This window comes from Syngnathus acus, chromosome 13 (assembly GCF_901709675.1).
Source record: "Syngnathus acus chromosome 13, fSynAcu1.2, whole genome shotgun sequence".
NCBI classification, from domain to species: Eukaryota; Metazoa; Chordata; class Actinopteri; order Syngnathiformes; family Syngnathidae; genus Syngnathus; species Syngnathus acus.
Genome location: NC_051098.1, coordinates 260,509 through 282,034, shown reverse-complemented (window position 1 = coordinate 282,034; position 21,526 = coordinate 260,509). Strand labels below are relative to the sequence as shown.

Genomic DNA, 21,526 nt, shown 5'->3' with positions numbered 1-21,526 from the left:
AACACTTCATAAACAATGAATAAATGATGAACATAACATTTACAAATAATTGTAAATGAGTAAGATATTGTCTGTTAATATTATATTATCTAAGTTGTTCATCATTAGTAACCAGACCGCTAACCCTAACCCTTATTCCCGGACATGTCCTACTTTTGAACCCTAAAAAAAATGTCCGGGGGGAATTTCAAAATCGTCCGGGATTTTGTTGGACAGCCTCAAACATACTAATACTTGTACAGTACACAGTCAATAGAATTGCCACTCCGTTCCATTTCACAAAATTCCAGGTTTTTCTGTATCGTTCGCAAATAAGTCACGCACTTCTCCTCAAATCTAGTCACTTTGCTACGAAGTAGGGTGGGCTGGCCAGTCTACACCGAGTGTTTACAAGCAATGCCAAAACGAAAATGCACGTTCATGGAGGAGTTGAATGAAAAAATTCAAAGTCAAAGTCTGCTTTATTGTCAATATCTTCACATGCCAAGACACAAAGAAATCGAAATTACGTTCCCACTATCCCACGGTGACAAGACATAGTACACAATATACATACAAGTAAACAACACAAAAAAATAAAAACAAGAAGGCACAAACAAAGAATAAATAAGAGGGATGAATGAATAATAAATAAACAAATAACATAATAAATAAGAGGAGCAAAAATGACAGCAGACAGTCAGAATATAGCGCAAAAGTACAGGACGCTACGCAGAAGGGGGGAGAGAGTTCAGGATCCTAACAGCCTGGAGTATGAAGCTGTTGGTGAGTCTGGTGGTGCGGGAGTGCAGGCTCCTGTACCTCTTCCCAGAGGGCAGAAGATCAAACAAAGAGTGAGCGGGGTGACTCACATCACTCACAACCGTGGTCGCCTTGCGGGTGAGATGGGAGGTGTAAATGTCCTTCAGGGAGGGGAGTGAAGCACCAATAATCTTACCAGCCGTGTTCACTATGCGCTGCAGGGCCTTCATGTATTCAGTGCAGCTACCACCCCAAACAGCGATACAACTGGAGAGGACGCTCTCAATGGTGCCACCGTAAAATGTAGTCATGACGGCCGGAGGAGCACTTGCTCGCCTGAGTTTCCGCAGGAAGTACAGGCGGCGCTGGGCCTTCTTCGCCAGTGATGCGGTGTTGGTGGACCAGGAGAGATCCTCACTGGTGTGCACCCCCAGGAACCTGGTGCTGCTCACTCTCTCCACCACAGCACCGTCGATGGTCAGCGGCAGGTGGTGGGTGTGACCCTTCTGGAAGTCAACAACAATCTCCTTGGTCTTGTTGACGTTCAGCAGGAGGTTGTTGTCCCTGCACCACGTGGTCAGAAGGTCAACCTCCAACCTGTATTGAGTCTCGTCGCCCTTGGTGATGAGACCCACCAGAGTTGTCTCGTCAGCAAATTTCACTATGCGGTTGTTGCTGTAGGTTGCAGCACAGTCATGCGTCAGCAGTGTGAAGAGCAGCGGACTGAGCACGCAGCCTTGGGGGCCCCCCGTGCTCAGCGTGATGCTGGCGGAGATTTTGTCGCCAACACGTACCACCTGAGGCCTCTGACAGAGGAAGTCTAGTAGCCAGTTGCAGAGGTAGGTACTGAGGCCCAGCTTGGCGAGTTTGCAGATGAGTCGTTGTGGCACAATGGTGTTGAAGGCAGAACTGAAGTCCACAAACAGCAATCTCACATACGAGTCCCTTCTCTCCAGGTGGGTGAGGGCCGAGTGGAGGGCAGAGCAGATGGCATCCTCAGAGGACCGTTTGGCTCGGTACGCAAACTGGAAGGGGTCTATGGTGGGGGGGAGAATGGATCTGATGTGCTCCATGACAAGCCGCTCAAAGCACTTCATGATGATGGGCGTCAGTGCCACGGGGCGGTAGTCATTGAAGCAGGACAGAGCAGGTTTCTTCGGCACAGGTACGATGGTGGCAGCCTTGAAACACGAAGGGACGATGGCCTGCTGCAGGGCAATGTTAAAGATGGCCGTGAAGACACCCGTCAGCTCCCCAGCGCTCGACCTGGGATGTTCAGGGCCCGCCGCCTTACAGGTGTTGATAGCGGCAAGCGCCCTCTTCACGCTATCGGCAGAGAGGCACAGGGGCTGCTCTTGTGGAGGGGGAGGGGTCTTCAGCGGGCAAGTGCTGTTCTGAGCGTCGAAGCGAGCAAAGAAGAGATCGTTGAGCAGACGGATGTCGCCCTCACAGCTCTGCGGCGCGGGCTTGTAGTCCGTGATGGTCTGAATGCCCTGCCAGGGTCGCGATCCTTATGAAGCTGAGTGCTTGACATGCAAGGCAGGCACTTACGTGTCTGTGGCAAATAAAGTTGCCAATGCACCCCGCAAGAGGAGGACTGAAGAGGAGCCCTTTTTTTTTCTTCAAATGCTGCACCGATAGCCGTATTTCTTTTGTCTTTTTTTACGTAGTGTACCACTATAAAATTAAAAAATGTCAGCGTACACATATGGTTTTGTTTTTTAATGTGAATATGTTTTTGTTCTTGTATATATGTTGTTTTGTGTTATTTGGGCCAATAAATGCAATTGTTATACAGACACCATGTCATTTGTGTCATAACATATGACACAAATACCCCCCCCAAAAAGAGAACAAAAAATGACCCCCCCCTCCAAACAAATGAAAAAGTGTCCTCTTTTTCAGAAACCCAAATCTGGTCACCCTAGTAAAACATTAGTAATGTATACTTATGAAGCATTACCAAAACTTCATAAACAATTAACTAATGATGAAGATAACATTTACAAATGTTTGTAAATGAGTTAGTTATAAGTTATTGTCTGTCAATATTATGTAAGTTGTTAATTATGAGTAACATGAGTAACCTAAATTATTAAGAAGGGGCCGTTATAAAGTATTAGTGTAGATTTACTGACATATGATCAAATTATTAACAACACATTCATAAAGGAGTAAGACATACCCTGTTTATGTTGGTAAAACATTGAAAATATTACTTGTAAATAGTTTGTACACTACTTTTTAATTACCATATTTTCCGGACCATAAGGTGCTTTGGGTTAAAAGGCACAGACTCAATTGCGGGGTCTACTTTGTAATTAATCCACACATAGGGCGCACCGCATCATAGGGCGCATGCATGCCCAGAATTACGGTAGAAAAAAAGATGTCACGGGACCAAGCAAGACAGTGAGTTTGGTTGTACTTTATTCTACTGTTTAACCATGTACTCTACCGTACTAACATTATTGTTAATCAATATTCATACGCAAATCCGTCCAAGTTCTCATCTTCTGTATCCAAATCAGAGTTGGGCAATTTTGCCATTAAACATGCCAAGTTCCCTCTCGTCATTGTCTCGTCGTTGTCACGTTGCTCTTCTGCAATGATCCTGGCTTTCCAGAAGGCTCTAATTGTGCCTCGTAAGCATGTCTCTTTGTCTATGCTATTTTAGAGGGTCCTAATGCTGTTTTCTTTGCACAAACGATAGCATTTATCCATCAATGGTGGCGGAGGTACGTACTCTACGTGGTACGTCCAGTCCTCTGATTGGTTTACCGCCCCCCATCTACGTAAAACGTAGTGTCCTCTGATTGGTTTATCGGGTGCCTGTATATTATGTCTCTGTGTGGTGGAAGCCACACAAACCAACTTTATTGATTTGCACACACGATAGTATTTATTTATCAATGGCGGCGGAGGTACGTACTCCTCTACGTGTTACTGTCACGGTCGGAATGGAGCAGGGCGACCAAATGCAGCTTGGACCAGGGTTTATTGAGGGAAAAGAGAATTGGAATGAAGGATGAAGGGGAACAGACAGACCAACTCGCATACAGGAACAGAAACCAACAGAGACAAAGACAGAGACTGGAGACAAGAGACGACAGACGAGAATAGAAAGCCGTGAACGACGAGAATAATCCGACAGGGGAGTGAGAGGCAGACAGGATTTAAATACTTTTTATTCTAGGAGTATTTTGGGTCAATAAAGCGATTTTACACACATCATTTTAATTCAACATTTATTTGGCTGATTTGACAAATCTTCTTTGCAAACGACATAAAAATATTCATGCTATAAAAACAGCTGAATTTAACTCTTAATAAGGGGTTTGTCAAAACTGGGTGAAATGCACCTAGAACAACATATAGCCTCCTCCTGAAATGGACAGTAAACAGTGATATTTCACTTTAAAGCCTCACAAAAGCTAACAATACCAGTCAAACAACTAATGGAAACCTAACTTATCTAAACATTAAGACAACAACGTAAGATTTACCAATGAAAATTTCTCTGAACAGTAGCAAGCAACTACATACTCAGTTAATTCTTGAGTCCTTGAACCTTATTGGAAAGGTTTCCAGAATTTGACTAGCGCAGATCAAATGCGTAGGTCAGTCCCAACAGATAGCAGCAGGCTCTGCTAAGATCTCCAAGACAATGATGCCTTCAATCACAATACCAACATCGACTGACCCCATCTTGGTTTTGCAGCATGTACATTTTCATGACCTCCCCTGCCAACTCCACTTCAACATTGGCAGATTCAACAGCAGCATCCTGCAGACATTGTAAAGATAAAAAATGTTTAGAATTTACCTTCAACCTGCATGTCACAAGACAAATACCACCCCATACCATAAAAGAGGACATTAAGTTAAAGTTAAAGTTAAAGTCCCAATGATCGTCACACACACATCTGGGTGTGGTGAAATTTGTCCTCTGCATTTAACCCATCCCCGTGTGATTTTAATCCATCCCCTGGGGGAGAGGGGAGCAGTGAGCAGCAGCGGTGCTGCGCTCGGGAATCATTTGGTGATCTAACCCCCCAATTCCAACCCTTAATGCTGAGTGCCAAGCAGGGAGGCAATGGGTCCCATTTTTATAGTCTTTGGTATGACCCGGCCGGGGGCAAACTGAACTGTGGTAGTTCCAAATTTGTTGTAAAATAATTTTAGAACACTTTGTCATGAGCATAATTTATTCTTCCACATAATTTATTTCTTTGCAAACAAAATTGACACAGAAAATGGTATTTTATGTATTCAAAGCAGGACAGATAGTAAAATCAGTCAACATCGATCTGAATGTTGGCAACTCGTACAGTATCTGATGTCCACAGATGAAAAGCAGCTTCTTCTTTGTGTGCAGTAAGAAAAAAACAAACTGTACTGCAGCAACTTAATGGTCAACCATGATTGCATTGTTAAAAATGACAAAAGCTACAGTATTATACTAACCTCAAAGTCCTTGAACAACACACTGGCATCTTCTCCCAGATGGTAGATGAGACATCTGATGACAACAAGGTGTCTGTTGAATGAGGATTTGACTCTGCAGAAGAGAAAATCTTTCAACAACTAATAAAATAGTTTTATAGTAACTACATATTCAAGCAAAGCTATTATTTTTGGGAGAAACTTTAATACCTTCACATACCTGAAGTAGAACACTCATTCGTGCCCGCTGTCTCTCTCTTGCAGCACCTTACTTTGCTTGAAGTGCATACGCAGGGCACCCGATGTCTTAAAGGAGCAAGGACATCTTAAATGAAGGCAATGGCCACGACCACTGTACCATGCTTGACACGATAATGCTCGAGAAGCTCACCTTTTGAAGAATCCTCAAATGTGCAGCCTTTACATTGCCATGCATGAGCCGCCAGCCGCCACCTTAATAAGGACGATAAACAGTGTTAGAATATGGAATAAAAATATTGATTTAATACTGTTTAAATTTTTGGACCAGATGTATTAAAATTGTATGAAATTATTTCATTTCATTGTTGTAAAATCTACAACTATTTTGGAAAACACACAAAAAACAAGATAACATTACTTAAAATTAGTATTTATTGAGTTTAGCTTTCATGCAATACAGGGGAAAAGTTGTCTTTTTCAAAATTTTAAACACCTAATCCTTCTCTATATATTATAAATACATCCCATTTACTTATTCTGATATTATGTGTTCGTTCACCGCCACTCTATCAGCATGAAGTTCGACTTGATATCCTCACTCAGAAAAATTATGAACTTTTGCCCAAACATCCCAACAATAATTACATCTGTTGTAGAAGCCAAGGCAGACTAACATATGCCTTAGCATGTTGTGTAGCGCTTAATTACAAATAAATTAGTCCCATTTTGGTGACGTTTCCTGTATAAATGGTATTAACTTAATGAACTGTGTGATAGCAGAGCAATATGTTGGATCGAAAACATTAACAAAGTTAGCTAACAGCATAATGGTGACAACGTTTATATGCACATTAAATCGTGCTTCACTTACCGCGTTGACTGTTTCCGTGCCGCTGTTATTTCAAAAAGCAGTGACGGTAGATATCCCATGATTCCACTCGAGAGCGCAAAAACTACCGTAATTTTCGGACAAAACGTCGCTCCGGAATATAGGTCGCATTAGCCATAAAATGCACAATAACGTGAAAAAAAAACATATATGTCGCTCCGGAGTATAAGTCGCATTTTGGGGGGGAATTTATTCGACAAAATCCAACACCAAGAACAGACATGAACGAACAACAACAGGCTAAACGATAGGTATGCTAACGTGACATAAACACAAACGAAGAGCTGAGAACGGGCCTGACGTAACATTCAGAGTTATTAAAAAAAAAAACTATTACATAAATAACACGTTTATAAAACAATCTGTGTCATTCCAATTCATTAAATCCATCGATCGTCCTTTGTCAACAATGGGTGCGCGCCACTGACGGCGCTTGCACTTCAAAATATTCCACAGGCCCATATAACGACATATAAATTAGATATCAAATAACTATTATATAAGCAATAATATTTTCAAACCATCTGTGCACTCTAAATCATTAAATCCATCGATCAAATTCCTCGTCCTTTGTCAACAACGCCGCGCGTGCGCCCTGACGTCAGCCTCGTCGTTATTCCACAGATCTAGTATATAACTATATTGTAGCGTTAAAGTACAAGGAAAGACGTGGGTTTGGTAAACGGCTCTTTATTTAACAAAACAAACTTCCAGGCGTGTGGTGGCGTGGAATTCCAGCCACGGAGGTGGAAGAGAGATCCATAGAATAGGACCGGGCGTGCGTAAAAGCCATGACCGAGCCCCATCCCGTCCCTGGACAGCCACCCGGCCGAGCGCCGGCCCCCGACTTCTATCCACGGAGGTGAAAGAGAGCTCCGTAGAGTAGGACCGGGCGTGCGTAAAAGCCATAATAGTTTTTCAAACCTTCTGTGTCACTCCAAATCGTTAAATCCTTCAAACTCTTCGTCCTCCGTGTCACTTAGAAACAAAGCCGCTAATGATGCCGGTAGTACGTGGGGCCCTTCGTCATCTTCGTCATCCCGTGAACAATCTTTGTCCTTTTTGTAAACAACCACCGCGCCACGCCGCGCCGCTGACTTCACTTCTTCACTTGAAATTCAAATTACAGTAATCCCTTGCTACATCGCGGTTCGTTTATCACGGTTTCACTTTTTGTTTTTTTTTTGAAAACCTATGAAAAAAATTCACATATAAGTCGCTCCTGATTATAAGTTGCCCCCCCACCCAAACTATGAAAAAACCCCCGACTTATAGTCCGAAAATTACGGTACTCATTTTCTCAAGTTGTTGTTAGAGATTACACATATTGAGTAAGAGTAAGTAATAATTGTACTTGTTGAAACCGATTGGTATGATTGGCCCATACTCAAATATTCTGACTGGTATTTACTAAATATATTATGAATATCTTAGAATTATAATTAGTTTGTCAAATACTGATTTATTTTGTCAAACAAGCTTTAAATATAAGTAAATATAAGGCAAAAAGAACTCAAATTTTTCAACATTTATTTTGATATATCCAACTCAAATGATCTGCTTCGTGATTTTTTTAGATTTTATTAAGTTAATATACAGTGGAGCCTCGCACTGGGTAGCACGTCCGCCACACAGTTAGGAGGGTGCGGGTTCGATTCCACCTCCGGCCCTCCCTGTGTGGAGTTTGCATGTTCTCCCCGGGCCCGCGTGGGTTTTCTCCGGGCACTCCGGTTTCCTCCCACTTCCCAAAAACATGCTTGGTAGGCCGATTGAAGACTCCAAAGTGTCCCTAGGTGTGGGTGTGAGTGCGAGTGCAAATGGTTGTTTGTCTCTGTGTGCCCTGCGATTGGCTGGCAACCGGTTCAGGGTGTCCCCCGCCTACTGCCCGATGACGGCTGGGATAGGCTCCAGCACACCCGCGACCCCCGTGGGGACTAAGCGATTCAGAAAATGGATGGATGGATGTATTGTTTGATGTGTATGGGTTGTTTCCACTGGACGTAAAAAAGAAAATCAGTGTGTGTGAGTGGGGGTGGAGGGGTAGGATTGGGGGGGATTCATTGAACGATTCGTTTGAACGAATCTTTTGGGTGAACCGATTCTAAAGGTTCAGTTCACCTAAAAGAACTGGAATGCACATCACTATTGAAGACCCATTTTTGTTTTTTGACTGACTTGTTATTGTTCCAATATTATTTACTGTTATCACTGTCTGTGGTTGTACTATTATGGGTACAACCACAAAGAGTAGATTAAGTTCTGTGTTACAGCGGCAATTATAAGGATGTTAATCCTTGTCATATTTGTGTTTCTGTTACCAGTACTTGAATGTACCATATTTAAACTCAGTGTTTTTTGTTTTTTTTTAACAAACCATGACTAAGTTTTGTGTGAAATAGTGACATCCTGGTGACATCCTGGTCTATAGCTGATTAAAGGTAATGGAATATGCATGCAGTAACATGTTATATAATAATAATAATAATATGCCAGCAACATGTAAGAATTTGTCACCACCTTACAATAATAATTATCTAATTATTGTACAGGGTTATCGATTGAAGGCTTTATTCAAATTCACAGATCAATCAGAGCATCACTAGTTAATAGTATTTGTGTAAAAGAAAAATATCTAACCTTGAACTTTCTCATGGACTGATAGAGCCGTCCTAGGTTGCCATAATGTTTGGCTGTTTGGACGTTGAATTCTCCAAAAGCCTTCTTTGCAAGCTCCAATGAGGACAAGTGCAGATCATGCGCCTCCTGCAGTAGGCGCTCTTCTGTTTCTTTATTGTGGCAATCAATTGCAATTTCCTCCAAGATCAGGGCTAAGGCAAAGAAATAACATTGGAAACAAACTCCTCTGAAAAAATAGCAGGCACGTAAACATCATTTCATAGAGACATGGTTAAAATTTGATATCACTTTGAAATATGATGACTTATGTCTAGCTTTTAAATTTATTTATTTTTTTTACTTAAAAAAGTGTGGCATGCAGAAATATTCTGCCCTTTCTACTTGAATACTTTATTGAAACCAATAGCTTTTAGAAGTGATCTCTTTTGTAAATTGAGTCTCCTGTGTGTATCTTTTCACAGTATAAATACAGCTGTTCTGTTAAAACCTCATTTTGTTAGAAAACACGTGAACAAACAGCACCATAAAACCAAAACACACCAGATAGCTAAGTGCAGAATAAAAATTGTGGAAAAGTTTAAAGATGTCCAGTGATGATGAAACTATACTGTATCAAAGTCAAAGTCTGCTTTATTGTCAATTTCTTCACATGCCAAGCACACAAAGAAATCGAAATTACGTTCCCACTATCCCACGGTGACAAGACATAGTACACAATATACATACAAGTAAACAACACAAAAAAATAAAAACAAGAAGGCACAAACAAAGAATAAATAAGAGGGATGAATGAATAATAAATAAACAAATAACATAATAAATAAGAGGAGCAAAAATGGAGCAAGTGTGCAAACAGCAGACAGTCAGAATATAGCGCAAAAGTACAGGACGCTACGCAGAAGGGGGGAGAGAGTTCAGGATCCTAACAGCCTGGAGTATGAAGCTGTTGGTGAGTCTGGTGGTGCGGGAGCGCAGGCTCCTGTACCTCTTCCCAGAGGGCAGAAGATCAAACAAAGAGTGAGCGGGGTGACTCACATCACTCACAACCGTGGTCGCCTTGCGGGTGAGATGGGAGGTGTAAATGTCCTTCAGGGAGGGGAGTGAAGCACCAATAATCTTACCAGCCGTGTTAACTATGCGCTGCAGGGCCTTCATGTATTCAGTGCAGCTACCACCCCAAACAGCGATACAACTGGAGAGGACGCTCTCAATGGTGCCACCGTAAAATGTAGTCATGACGGCCGGAGGAGCACTTGCTCGCCTGAGTTTCCGCAGGAAGTACAGGCGGCGCTGGGCTTTCTTTGCCAGTGATGCGGTGTTGGCGAACCAGGAGAGGTCCTCACTGATGTGCACCCCCAGGAATCTGGTGCTGCTCACTCTCTCCACCACAGCACCGTCGATGGTCAGCGGCAGGTGTTGGGTGTGACCCTTCCGGAAGTCAACAACAATTTCCTTGGTCTTGTTGACGTTCAGCAGGAGGTTGTTGTCCCTGCACCACGCGGTCAGAAGGTCAACCTCCAACCTGTACTGAGTCTCGTCGCCCTTGGTGATGAGACCCACCAGAGTCGTGTCGTCAGCAAACTTCACTATGCGGTTGTCGCTGTAGGTTGCAGTGCAGTCATGCGTCAGCAGGGTGAAGAGCAGCGGACTGAGCACGCAGCCTTGGGGGGCCCCCGTGCTCAGCGTGATGCTGGCGGAGATTTTGTCGCCAACACGTACCAGAAATGCAACTTTACAAAACAAATATATCCCAACATAAAAAAAAAAACAATAAGCATAGAATAACCACATATTGAACAGTTATGGGCATAAAATAGACAAGTGAATTAAAAAAAAAAAAGTGAGTCTTTGTCAGTGAGCTGGTGAGAGAAGTACAGGAAGATGTGAAGCAATTTAGAACAACTGAAAATGAACCGCTGATTTGGTGAGGGACACTTCTAGGAAGGTACTGCGTGTGACATCTGGACAGTAGGGTTGGGAAGATTCACCGATATGCATCGGAAAATCGATACGACCTGTAAGATGCAGTTGCATCGATTTGCAAACGTCTGCATCGGTAAAAACGCACAAAAACTCGAGATGCATCTTATCTAAATTATTTGCATCAATAAAAATCTATTACCGTTTTTTTCCGTGTATAATGCGCCCCCATGTATAATACGCACCCTAAAAATGGCATGTTGATGCTGGAAAAAAGCCTGTACCCATGTATAATACGCACCCAATTTTTTTTTTTTTTTTTTTTAAATTTTTTTTTTTAAAGTCCCAATGATCGTCACACACGCAGGGAGGCAATGGGTCCCATTTTTTTAGTCTTTGGTATGGTCTTAACTAGGCTGGATGTATTTTTTTTGTTGGCGTTGATTTCTCCGACTGCCCGTAAAGGCACCACCGCGATCAGATGAAAAGAGAGGAAAGTGACGTGCGGACATGTGAAAAAGGCGGCTCTGTATGGGAGAGACGTTGAAGAGGAATAAAAACACCCTTGGAAACCAAAACTTGCCCCTCGTCGTGACTCGGAGCCGCAACAAATGTTTCGGATTTGTGTAGGGTACATTGTGACAGCAAACGAGCAGGTGATCGAGCAAGCGTCTGATACGAGAGCATTGCGTTCGTATGGAGCGTGTTTGAAGTGAACAGCAGGGACGAAAGGAACAAGGCAAAGTGTTGTGAAATAAAATATTACCTGTAATACGCATTTTGTTATTTGCTGATTGTATTAAACTATCACATTCATTGTCAGTCAAGAAAAGAAGAGGACTATTATCCCTTCTTTGACGAAATGACCAGAGCACAGTACAAACACACTATTGTTCTTGTAACGTGTTTTGTATTTAAGTGCTGTCTGCCCCTCGCTCACCGTCGGATCATTGCATGTGTTACTGTCATGATGTCTGTTTGGTTTCTGTTCCTGTCTTTGGTAATGTCACCCTGTCTTTTTGTTCCACGTCTTTGTCGGTCAGTCCTGTTGTTGGTTTTGTTGTACGATGATTTTCTTAAAAAAAAAAAAAAAAATTATTTAAAAAAAAAAATTTTTAAAAAATTTTTTAAAAAATTTGTACCCATGTATAATGCGCACCCCAGATTTTAGGACAATAAATTAGTTAAATTTTGCGTATTATACACGGAAAAAAACGGTAATATCTACAATTATAACTTTTTAGAAACGGGTCTCTGGGTCTCAGTCACTCCTACTACTCAAGTCTCTGCTCAAGTCTCAGCTCAGGTCTAGCGCGAATAGGCGGGTCCAAACTGGCCTTCTTCGAATTGTACAAAGGCGGCAAGTTAGCCAGATAGCGGGTTAGCATGGAGGAAAACGAGACAGAGATTATACATTCGGTGGTGGGCTTTAAGTCTGTAGTGTGGAAAGATTTTGGGTTCTACAAACGAGATGGAGAGCTGGATAAGACAACGGCCATATGTAAACTCTGCCGTGCAGCTATAAGATACACAGGCAGCACAAGATACACACAGATGAGTACACCCCTTATTATTTATTATTATTATTATTTCCAAAATGTGCATGGAAATGGAAAAATATGTCATTTAAGTTACCGCTTTCCCATGTATAATGCGCACAATTTAACTAATTAATTGTCCTAAAATCTGGGGTGCGCATTATACATGGGTACTAGGGTGTAAATCGCGGGTTTTGTCACGATACGATATCATATCGATACAAAGAATCACGATACGATATTTGCCGATATCTTAAAGCCTGCTGTGATTCATTCACGATACATCACGATATAGTGCTCCACGATCGATATATATTTTTTTTAAATAAAAAATATAGAACAATATCCTGATTTATAACAATTCATACGCAAAATCAACAAGGTACTGCAAACTCTTTATTTAGGAAATTACAAGAGTATTGTAGTATACAAAGTGCTTATTTTAACACTGAACTTTATCAAATTCCTATATTTTTTCTCATATAAGTAAAGACAAATGAATATTCTTTCTTTTTTTGTAATACCATTAACTTTAAAGTGCATTACTGAACTATTTATTTACAATAATTTTAATTGTCCGTTGAGCCATCTTTTCTTTGGAATCCAAAGTGCTTCCAAACGAATGACTTGAAGCCCAAAGGGGAGCGAATTTCCTCGTCTTCTTGGACACTAGCCATAGCACCAGCCCAGGAGCCGCGTAGTTGTCGGCTCCCCTTTCACGTGCCTGCTCTGCTCACAACACAACACGCCGCGTACTGCTCCCGGAAAGAGGAAGCAAGCAACAATGAACTGGATTTCAAAATAAAGTCGCGTCTAATGTCCGAGGTCAAACACGGCGATATAAATCGATGTTTACGTTTAGCATCGATGCCAATAAATCGTAGAGCATTATATCGATTAATCGATGTGTATCGATGAATCGTTACACCCCTTGTTAGAAAAATGTATATATATGTTATCATGCGTTCTCTAATCGATGCTTTACCGCAATATTACTGCAATATATGCTTGCTGTTTGGCCTTGCTGTTTTTATGATGTACCACAGAAGAGAGAGGTTACAGCTGGGTCAGACAGGTCGCAGCGGACAACTCAGCAAAATGAAGACATCTACCAAGACAGTTCCTTTTTAACAAAGACCCTTTTGATCTGATCAACAACATGCCTCGTCGCTATCTCGCACCCCCCAATGAACCTGCAAGTGATCACTCATGTTTCCTGATTTCATCACAGACACAAAGAATGGTTGCTGATCACTCATACTCCTCATCACACTGTTCCATATCAGTATGTAACACCTTGTGATTTTTCTGCTTACGAGACAAAGCCCACGTGCTTTCCCCCTTCCCTTTAGGGGCGTTTGTCTCATTTTGTGGGTAGGGCAAATCCAAATAAAAAGCGCAGGAGTGCATACAGATATTTAGTGTAGTGAGATTGTTGTAAGCGATCTGTACTGCACTCCTCGCGAGAAAATAACTAATATTCCGTCTCACTTGTGGTTTGTTTGCTGATGCTCTTCTCTTAATAGTTATTCAGTCAGCGAATTAAACCTGACAGAAATTGGGGGCTCGTTCCGGGATCTCGACACACCTGGCGGTTCCAGCGGACTCTTCGACGCAGGCGAAAATCCTCGGCCGAGGTAAACAAAAGCCCTTTGACGGGACTGTCTCGATGAGTCCGGCTGGACACCGGGAGGGTTGACGAGATCTTCCGAGGAGGGGAATCAGCAGACCGTGAGTAGGAATATTAATTCTACTAAAAAGGAATGAATGAGCTGTGACAAGAGGTCACTTAGCTGTGACAAGAGGTCACTTAAAACGAGCAGTGACAGGAGGTCACTTAAAGACCTTGAGAATTCTAGGCCCTCTCAAGTGCAATTAGAAACAGTTAAATTCCGCAGGGGCGGTGTGGAGCCCCCTAACTTTTTACGTTAGTTAAATTCCGCAGCAGGAGTGCGGACTCCTCTGTTATTAAAAAAACGCGCGTGGTGTGATTGTGTATGGTTTGACTGAGAGTGATCTCATTTGAGCGCTCCTCTATATAAACACACAGGATTGTAAACAGTGGCTTTGTGTGGGTGCAGAGGCAAGAACTCTCCGCTCCCTTCGGGGAGGTGAAAGGAGACTTACCACACATCGAATTTTTAACCACTGTCCTGTGAATAAAGTTGGTTTTAGGACACTGTAGGTGCCATTCAAACTACCAACTCCAAAATTTAGAAAAATAAACCATGGGAAACTTAGATAGTAAGCGAAAGTCCCTACCCCGACATGAACTAAAATGCAAAGATTGGAAAATAATTGAAAGGCAGGATCCCGACCGACTTAAAAAAGATTTCGATAAATGGGTTAAAAAATATAAATTTGAGGGAGAACTAGAAGAAGTACAAGAGCGGGAAGAGAAAACACATGCTACAAATTCAAAACTAAAGATCATAGCGAAGTTGTATCCGCAAATACATGACACACACAAAATTGAGGAATCACCTCCTCCTTATGGGTTGATGGACAGAGCCACTAGGCAGAAAAGCCCGCTAGAAATGGATTGGTCAAAGGAAATCAGAGCAAATTATACAGAAATAGGGAGAACAAAGCAAAATGATAATGAAACCTTTGATGAGTATCGAGTGCGCATGACAAAAGTGTTTAAAACACACAGTGGACTGGTGGAAGATAATGCGCCTCAAGGTGCTTATCAACAGCAATTAAAAAATGCCATCCACGCAGGGTCCAGACCAGCAATACAAGGCTGGGTGATCAAACATTATATAGGCATGAACACCGGAACTTTGGAGGAATACATAAATCATGCCCTCCATGCGGAAAAAGTAGTAATAGACAAACAAAAACGAAAACGAATGAAAGCTACAAAAGACACTTTTCTGGTAGACCAGGATAGTGACACTTTTTACCAAAATGCAGGCAGAGGACAGAAAGGCCAGAGAGGGCGAGCAATGTCTAACAGAGGAGGCTTTAGAGGCCGAGGAAGAGGAGTTGTGCAACCTCCAATAGAATGCTGGAATTGCGGAGAAAACGGTCACATGGCACGTGACTGCACAAATTAACAAAGACAGTTATGACTAGGCCAAAACCGAATCAAATCAGGTTTCCATGTAATGAAGTGGGAACCTGGCTGCCAAAATTAAAGAGAAATTAGCTTAAATATACAGGAGATATTTGTGTTAAAAGGATAAAGTAAGATAAAGAAACACTGAAGTTAAAATTGGCAAAATAAATGGAAAATAATTACAAATAGCTTCTAAAAGTAAAATAAAGAATAAATCTGACAAGTAAGACGAGCAAAAAGGTGTTCTTAGTGGGATCTATGTGGTCTTATACGTATGTTGTGCGTCATCCTTTTGTGTTGGTGTGTGTGTGTGCGTGTGCGCGCAGAGGATCCTCATGAATGGGTGTGTATATGTGTGCGCGAGTGAGATGTGTGTCCTATGGAAGACATCAGTAATGGAGAATGTTCAGGAAGCTGTTTAGGAATAATAGGAAAATTGAGAAGTAGGCGATAATGTGTTTAAGTTGGTTGGAGAAATTGGGATGAGCAGTGTGTGGCAGAAAGTGACTAGAACGGTGGCTTGATAGGACGAGAATAAGAGACAGCAAATGTTGTGTAGAAGACAGTGAAAGATGTCGAATGTGAACATGACGAAGGGCGCAACAGCAAAGCTGGCCTGCCCTTTGAGAGGGCAAGACTGATAAGCGTGCCTGCGATCGCGCGTAGTCGCGGGGCGGGGCTGTGCGCTTGGGCCTTTGCTATGCTCGTGTGGGCGGTGGGCCGGCATCATGATTGTTGCAGGAAATGGCCAGCCTGTGACCAATCAACATTGATGCTGCGCCCCCCTCGCATGAGGGGTGCTATGGCTGCGGGCGAAGCAGGGAAAGTGTGAGTTTCTCAGAGAATGTCTGAATATTTGAAGCAGGGTGATGCTTAAGGAAGATGTGACAATATTTGCTTGAAGGATAAAAGGCACTGATGAGAAAAAAGTATAACCAAAATGTCAAAACAGAGGATGACGTTTGCGCAGCGTTGTTTGTTGGTATTGTTTGTGAGCTGTGTCTCTGCTGTAAGTTTTTGTGTTGTCTGTGTGCTGTCAGTGTTATGTGTTAAAATTGGCTAATGTAGGTGGAATTTGGAAGACTGTAGTCTATCTGATTTGCACCACAAGACAAAAAGCAATTTTGTAAAAATAAGAAGAAAAGAAAGGCAAGCAATTTTTTTGTGGGCAGAAACTGGTCCACACTGCATTAATGCCTAGCCCTGATGAAACAAAATTTGAGAGATGGAAAGGACTTGCTTTCTGGAATTGGATGAAGCAAAATTATTAAATAACATTTCAAAGCTAAATTTAGAAGAAATAGTCGATTGGTTGTGTCAAGACTACACACGTTTTTACATTTGAGAATAAGAGAGTGATTGAGTTAGTTAAAGTTAAGAAACGACAACAATTGATTTTTATATTAATTTACTGGCGGTTATTTTGTTGGTTTTTATCTTTTATCTTGATTGGTTTGACACCTTGGGGGAGGAACGATTCGGATGTGGAACACCAGTTGAGACAACCGGTTACACATGCAGAACGTGTGCACTGGGACACATTTTAAAAGGTGTGTCAAATTAAATGATGATGAAATCATGTGACAATGTCTAATCATTTGCTAGCTGAGTCGCTCCCCTTTCGGGGAAGCCATCCATTTACTTGCTAAGCTAGTTGTGGAAGCAGTGGCTATATGCACGTGCGCAGTGCACACACACGAGACTGATAAGGTGTCAAGAGGTAACAAGCTTGCAGATAGAACCGCAAAACTGCAGCGCAGAAGACAGTTCAAATTGTACATACACAAGAAGCAGATTAAGTCACTGACACATTTTTAAAGATGTAAAGCGACAAAGTCCATAGACTGAAATTCAATTATGGACTAAAAGAGGGGCAAGAGTGGAGAATGGTATCTATAAATGACCAGAAGACTGACCTATCCTACAAAAAACCTATATAAATGGGCAGCAATATTGAGCCATGGTGTGTGTCACATGGCTCAAGAGGAGGGATAGTGGGGCAGTTCATTCAGGTTTATACAACATATGGATTTGATTCATATTCAAAACATTTTCAAAACAAATTTTTTTTTGTAGAGTTTGTTTAACATGTGCTAAACACAATCCACAGGGTTATACTGCCTGGTCATAATAGATACATTCTCAAAATGGGTTGAATTGGCTTCAACAAAAACACTGAATGCCTTAACAGTGGCACAAAACGTTATGTAAAGAAATAATACCGAGATATGGGATTTCAGAAATTAATTCTCATGACAGGACTGGTATAAAGTGTGAAAATGTGCATGGAAAAAACTGGAAGATCATGGACAAAATGTTTAGACCTGGTCAAACTGTTCATAAATATTACAATTACTGTGGGTTTGACCCCGTATGAAATTGTTTGGGCGACAATATAGATTACCATGTTTTGGAACCAAGTGGGAAACTAAGGATGATTAAAATTTGGTAGAAATAAAAAAGAAAAAAGGAAACAATGCTGTTTAAAAGATCAATTTGACCTTTGCAGGATGATCCGCTGTGTCGGATCTGGACTGTCATGAAAATATGATGTTTATATGTGTACTTTGTCAACAACCGCTGTAGATGTTAAAGAATGGGATGATTATATCTAAAATTAATGTGGATATTTTGTTTCAGTTACTGAAAAACGACACAATTGATTGCTAATGGCAAAACAAGCTGTAAAGACAAGAAGCAAAAATTGAATATGTCATATGTATGGATTTGCGACCGATTCTTTATGTTGTATCGTTGCCATTGACCAAAGATTGTGTGACAGAGCATTCTATACAGTAATATCCATTGAAAAAAGAAAAAAGAAGCCATTGCTTTCAGAGAATGTAGTCAAGCTAAATTGTATATGTATCAACATGCCAAGATCTGGGAAAAAGCTGGAAAAACAAACAAACAAAATGTCTTTAAATTTGAGAGGCGACGATGATCTGACTGAAATTGATGCAATCAGAGTCCCCAGAGGAGTTCCTGATTAATAAGAATTAATTGACCAAATTGTAGCAGGATGGGAGTCTTCCATTTGCTGGTGGTGTACGATGAACAAGAACGTCGACATGATAAATTACAACCATTGCAACATGCAGAAATTGGGCAAACGGACACAAGCGGGACTTGAGGCAGTGCACGAACAGCTAGCCACGCCTTCCCTAATGTCAATCCAGAACCGCAATGCTCTTGTTATGTTGTTGTCTGAGAAAGGAAGGGTCTGCGCAATGTTCAGGGAACAATGCCGCACCTTCATCCAGAATGACACCGCCCCTGATGGGAGCCTGACGAAGGCGATTGCAAGCTTGCAATCCCTCAAAACGAGGATGAAAGAGCACAACAAGTGGATGACTGCTTTTGGGAAGTATAAAGCCCTTGTGTCCTCAATTACTGCTATACTCACCTTGTGTGGTTGTTGTTGTATTCCATGTCTCCGTGCTCTGTTTAATCGTCTCATCACTACAGCAATATCGCCCATGGAAGACAAGATGGCCGGGGTATGCCTAATGTCTGAACGCCAGCATGTTGATGATAACGATGATGATGGTGGAATTTTTGCACTTGGGTTTACAGACTTCTTCCCAGATCTGGGTGTTTCCGAATGATAATATCGCAATGTTTATCCTTTCTTGGAGTAAACTTATTTGTGCTCATACTTGTGATCCTACGGCTGAAAATCTTTTTGAAGTGGCCGCTTTTAGGTGATAAGATGGTCTCTGAGAACTTATGATAAACAGGAGGGAATTGTTAGAAAAATGTATATCTATGTTATCATGCGTTCTCTAATCGATGCTTTACCGCAATATTACTGCAATATATGCTTGCTGTTTGGCCTTGCTGTTTTTATGATGTACCACAGAAGAGAGAGGTTACAGCTGGGTCAGACAGGTCGCAGCGGACAACTCAGCAAAATGAAGACATCTACCAAGACAGTTCCTTTTTAACAAAGACCCTTTTGATCTGATCAACAACATGCCTCATCGCTATCTCGCACCCCCCAATGAACCTGCAAGTGATCACTCATGTTTCCTGATTTCATCACAGACACAAAGAATGGTTGCTGATCACTCATACTCCTCATCACACTGTTCCATATCAGTATGTAACACCTTGTGATTTTTCTGCTTACGAGACAAAGCCCACGTGCTTTCCCCCTTCCCTTTAGGGGCGTTTGTCTCATTTTGTGGGTAGGGCAAATCCAAATAAAAAGCGCAGGAGTGCATACAGATATTTAGTGTAGTGAGATTGTTGTAAGCGATCTGTACTGCACTCCTCGCGAGAAAATAACTAATATTCCGTCTCACTTGTGGTTTGTTTGCTGATGCTCTTCTCTTAATAGTTATTCAGTCAGCGAATTAAACCTGACACCCCTAATGGGTACAATTCTTTTTTTTTTTTTTTTTTTTTATCCGGATATCATACGGAGGCCGCCATTACAGATGCGCTTTCTTCTCTGCTGTTCACTTCAAACACGCTCCATACGAACACAATGCTCTCTTATCAGACGCTTGCTCGATCACCTGCTCGTTTGCTGTCACAATGTACCCTACACTTATCCGAAACATTTCTTCGGTATTGAGTTTGCTAGCGCATGCGCAGTGATACTGACCGGCAGAATAACATCCGGTTGTTCCCAAAGATGATCTTTTTTCTGAAATAATTTTACGTTTACGGACTTAAGTAGGAGTCAAAATTTGGGTGCGTATTATACATGGGTACAGGCTTTTTTCCAGCATCAACATGCCATTTTTAGGGTGCGTATTATACATGGGGGCGCATCATACATGGAAAAAAACGGTATATCATTACCCTTACTTTTCTGTTGTAATGCAATGCAATGAAATGCAATGTCTCCCTTTGTTAGTTTTTTTTTAAGTTGTTATAGTGGATGGAATTCTCATGGCCTTCACCTTTTTTATTAGCCCATTTTATGTTTTACCTCCTGTATAAACTTAATGCACTTTTAAAAGCTTAACTTGAAAACATGGCTTTGTGTAGGCCCTAAATTGCTCTACAACATGCACTTAAGAGAAATCTTAATTTTTGTTCAAGGTTATACTTATACCCTGAAGTTCCAGAGAGATCTGCAATTAATCACTCTATGTTGTACTTGCTGTGTTTCAAAATAAAAAAGCACAGCCAGCTTTAATGCTTCAAGTGCCAAAACTTGAACTGTGTATTCCATGGTGTATTTTTCTTCTGCATTGCAATGTATCGTATCGCACTGGATTGCATTGTTTTAAAATTAAATCGTACTGTATCGCACCGTATCGCAGGAGATGGGAGAATCGTATCGCATCTTATCATTGGCGATTCCATGAATCGCGAATGCATCGAATCGTTGGCAGTGTATCGAGATGTGTATCGTATTGCTTTGATGGTGAAGATTCCCATCCCTACTGGACAGCAGATGAAAGACAAGGAAACTTGGTGGTGGAATGAAGATGTTCAAAAAAGCATAAGGAGAAAGAGCTTGTCAAAAAAGAAGTGGGATAGAGCATAAAGAGGAGTGCAAATGAGAGCGAGAAAAGGTCAGAGGATGTGGAGAGAGTAAATCAGGAAGTGTAAGATATTATTGTGGTTACAAAGAGTAGAGGTGGTGAAAGTCGATGAGTTTAATAAATGGGGGTCAACTTTGCAAGGTAATGGCGGTGTGTGGCAGAGGTGAAGAAGACAGTGCAGGCAGGGTGGAGTGGATGGAGAAATGTGGCAGGAGTTATTTGTGGCTGAAGAATACCTGCAGAGTGAAGGGGAAATTCTACAAGGAAGTAGTGCGAGCAGCTATGTTGTATGGCTTAAAGATGGTGGCACTAACAAAAAGACAGGAGGCAGACCTGGAGGTGGCAGAGATGAAGATGTTGCAATTCTCTTTGGAAGTGACAAGGATGGACAGGATTGACTATATCAGAGAGACAGCTCAGGTGCAAATGTTTGGAGAAAAAGTCAGAGAGGTGAGATTGAGATGGTTTGGACATGTCCTGAGGAGGGACCCTGGGTACATAGGGAGAAGGATGATGAGGATGGAGGCAGCAGGTAGGAGGAGGCGAGAGGCCAAAGAGGAAGTTTATGGACGTGGTCAAGGAAGAC

The 21,526-nt window shown here is 41.7% G+C and overlaps 1 protein-coding gene and 1 long non-coding RNA gene across 3 annotated transcripts in view; one reads left to right on the top strand and one right to left on the bottom strand.

Annotated features, from left to right (window-relative positions):
* The window catches only part of appbp2 (amyloid beta precursor protein (cytoplasmic tail) binding protein 2), a 226,908-nt gene that overhangs the window by 30,147 nt on the left and 175,235 nt on the right, over nucleotides 1-21,526 (bottom strand). For both annotated transcript variants that reach the window (XM_037268417.1, XM_037268418.1), the window contains exon 11: nucleotides 8,915-9,105. In XM_037268417.1, the coding sequence (XP_037124312.1) occupies nucleotides 8,915-9,105 (191 nt within the window). The remainder of the gene's footprint in view (nucleotides 1-8,914; nucleotides 9,106-21,526) is intronic.
* LOC119132902 lies at nucleotides 13,440-19,666 on the top strand. The gene is made up of 3 exons (XR_005099987.1): nucleotides 13,440-13,615; nucleotides 16,958-16,962; nucleotides 19,453-19,666. It is a non-coding gene; the product is annotated as an uncharacterized LOC119132902 (long non-coding RNA).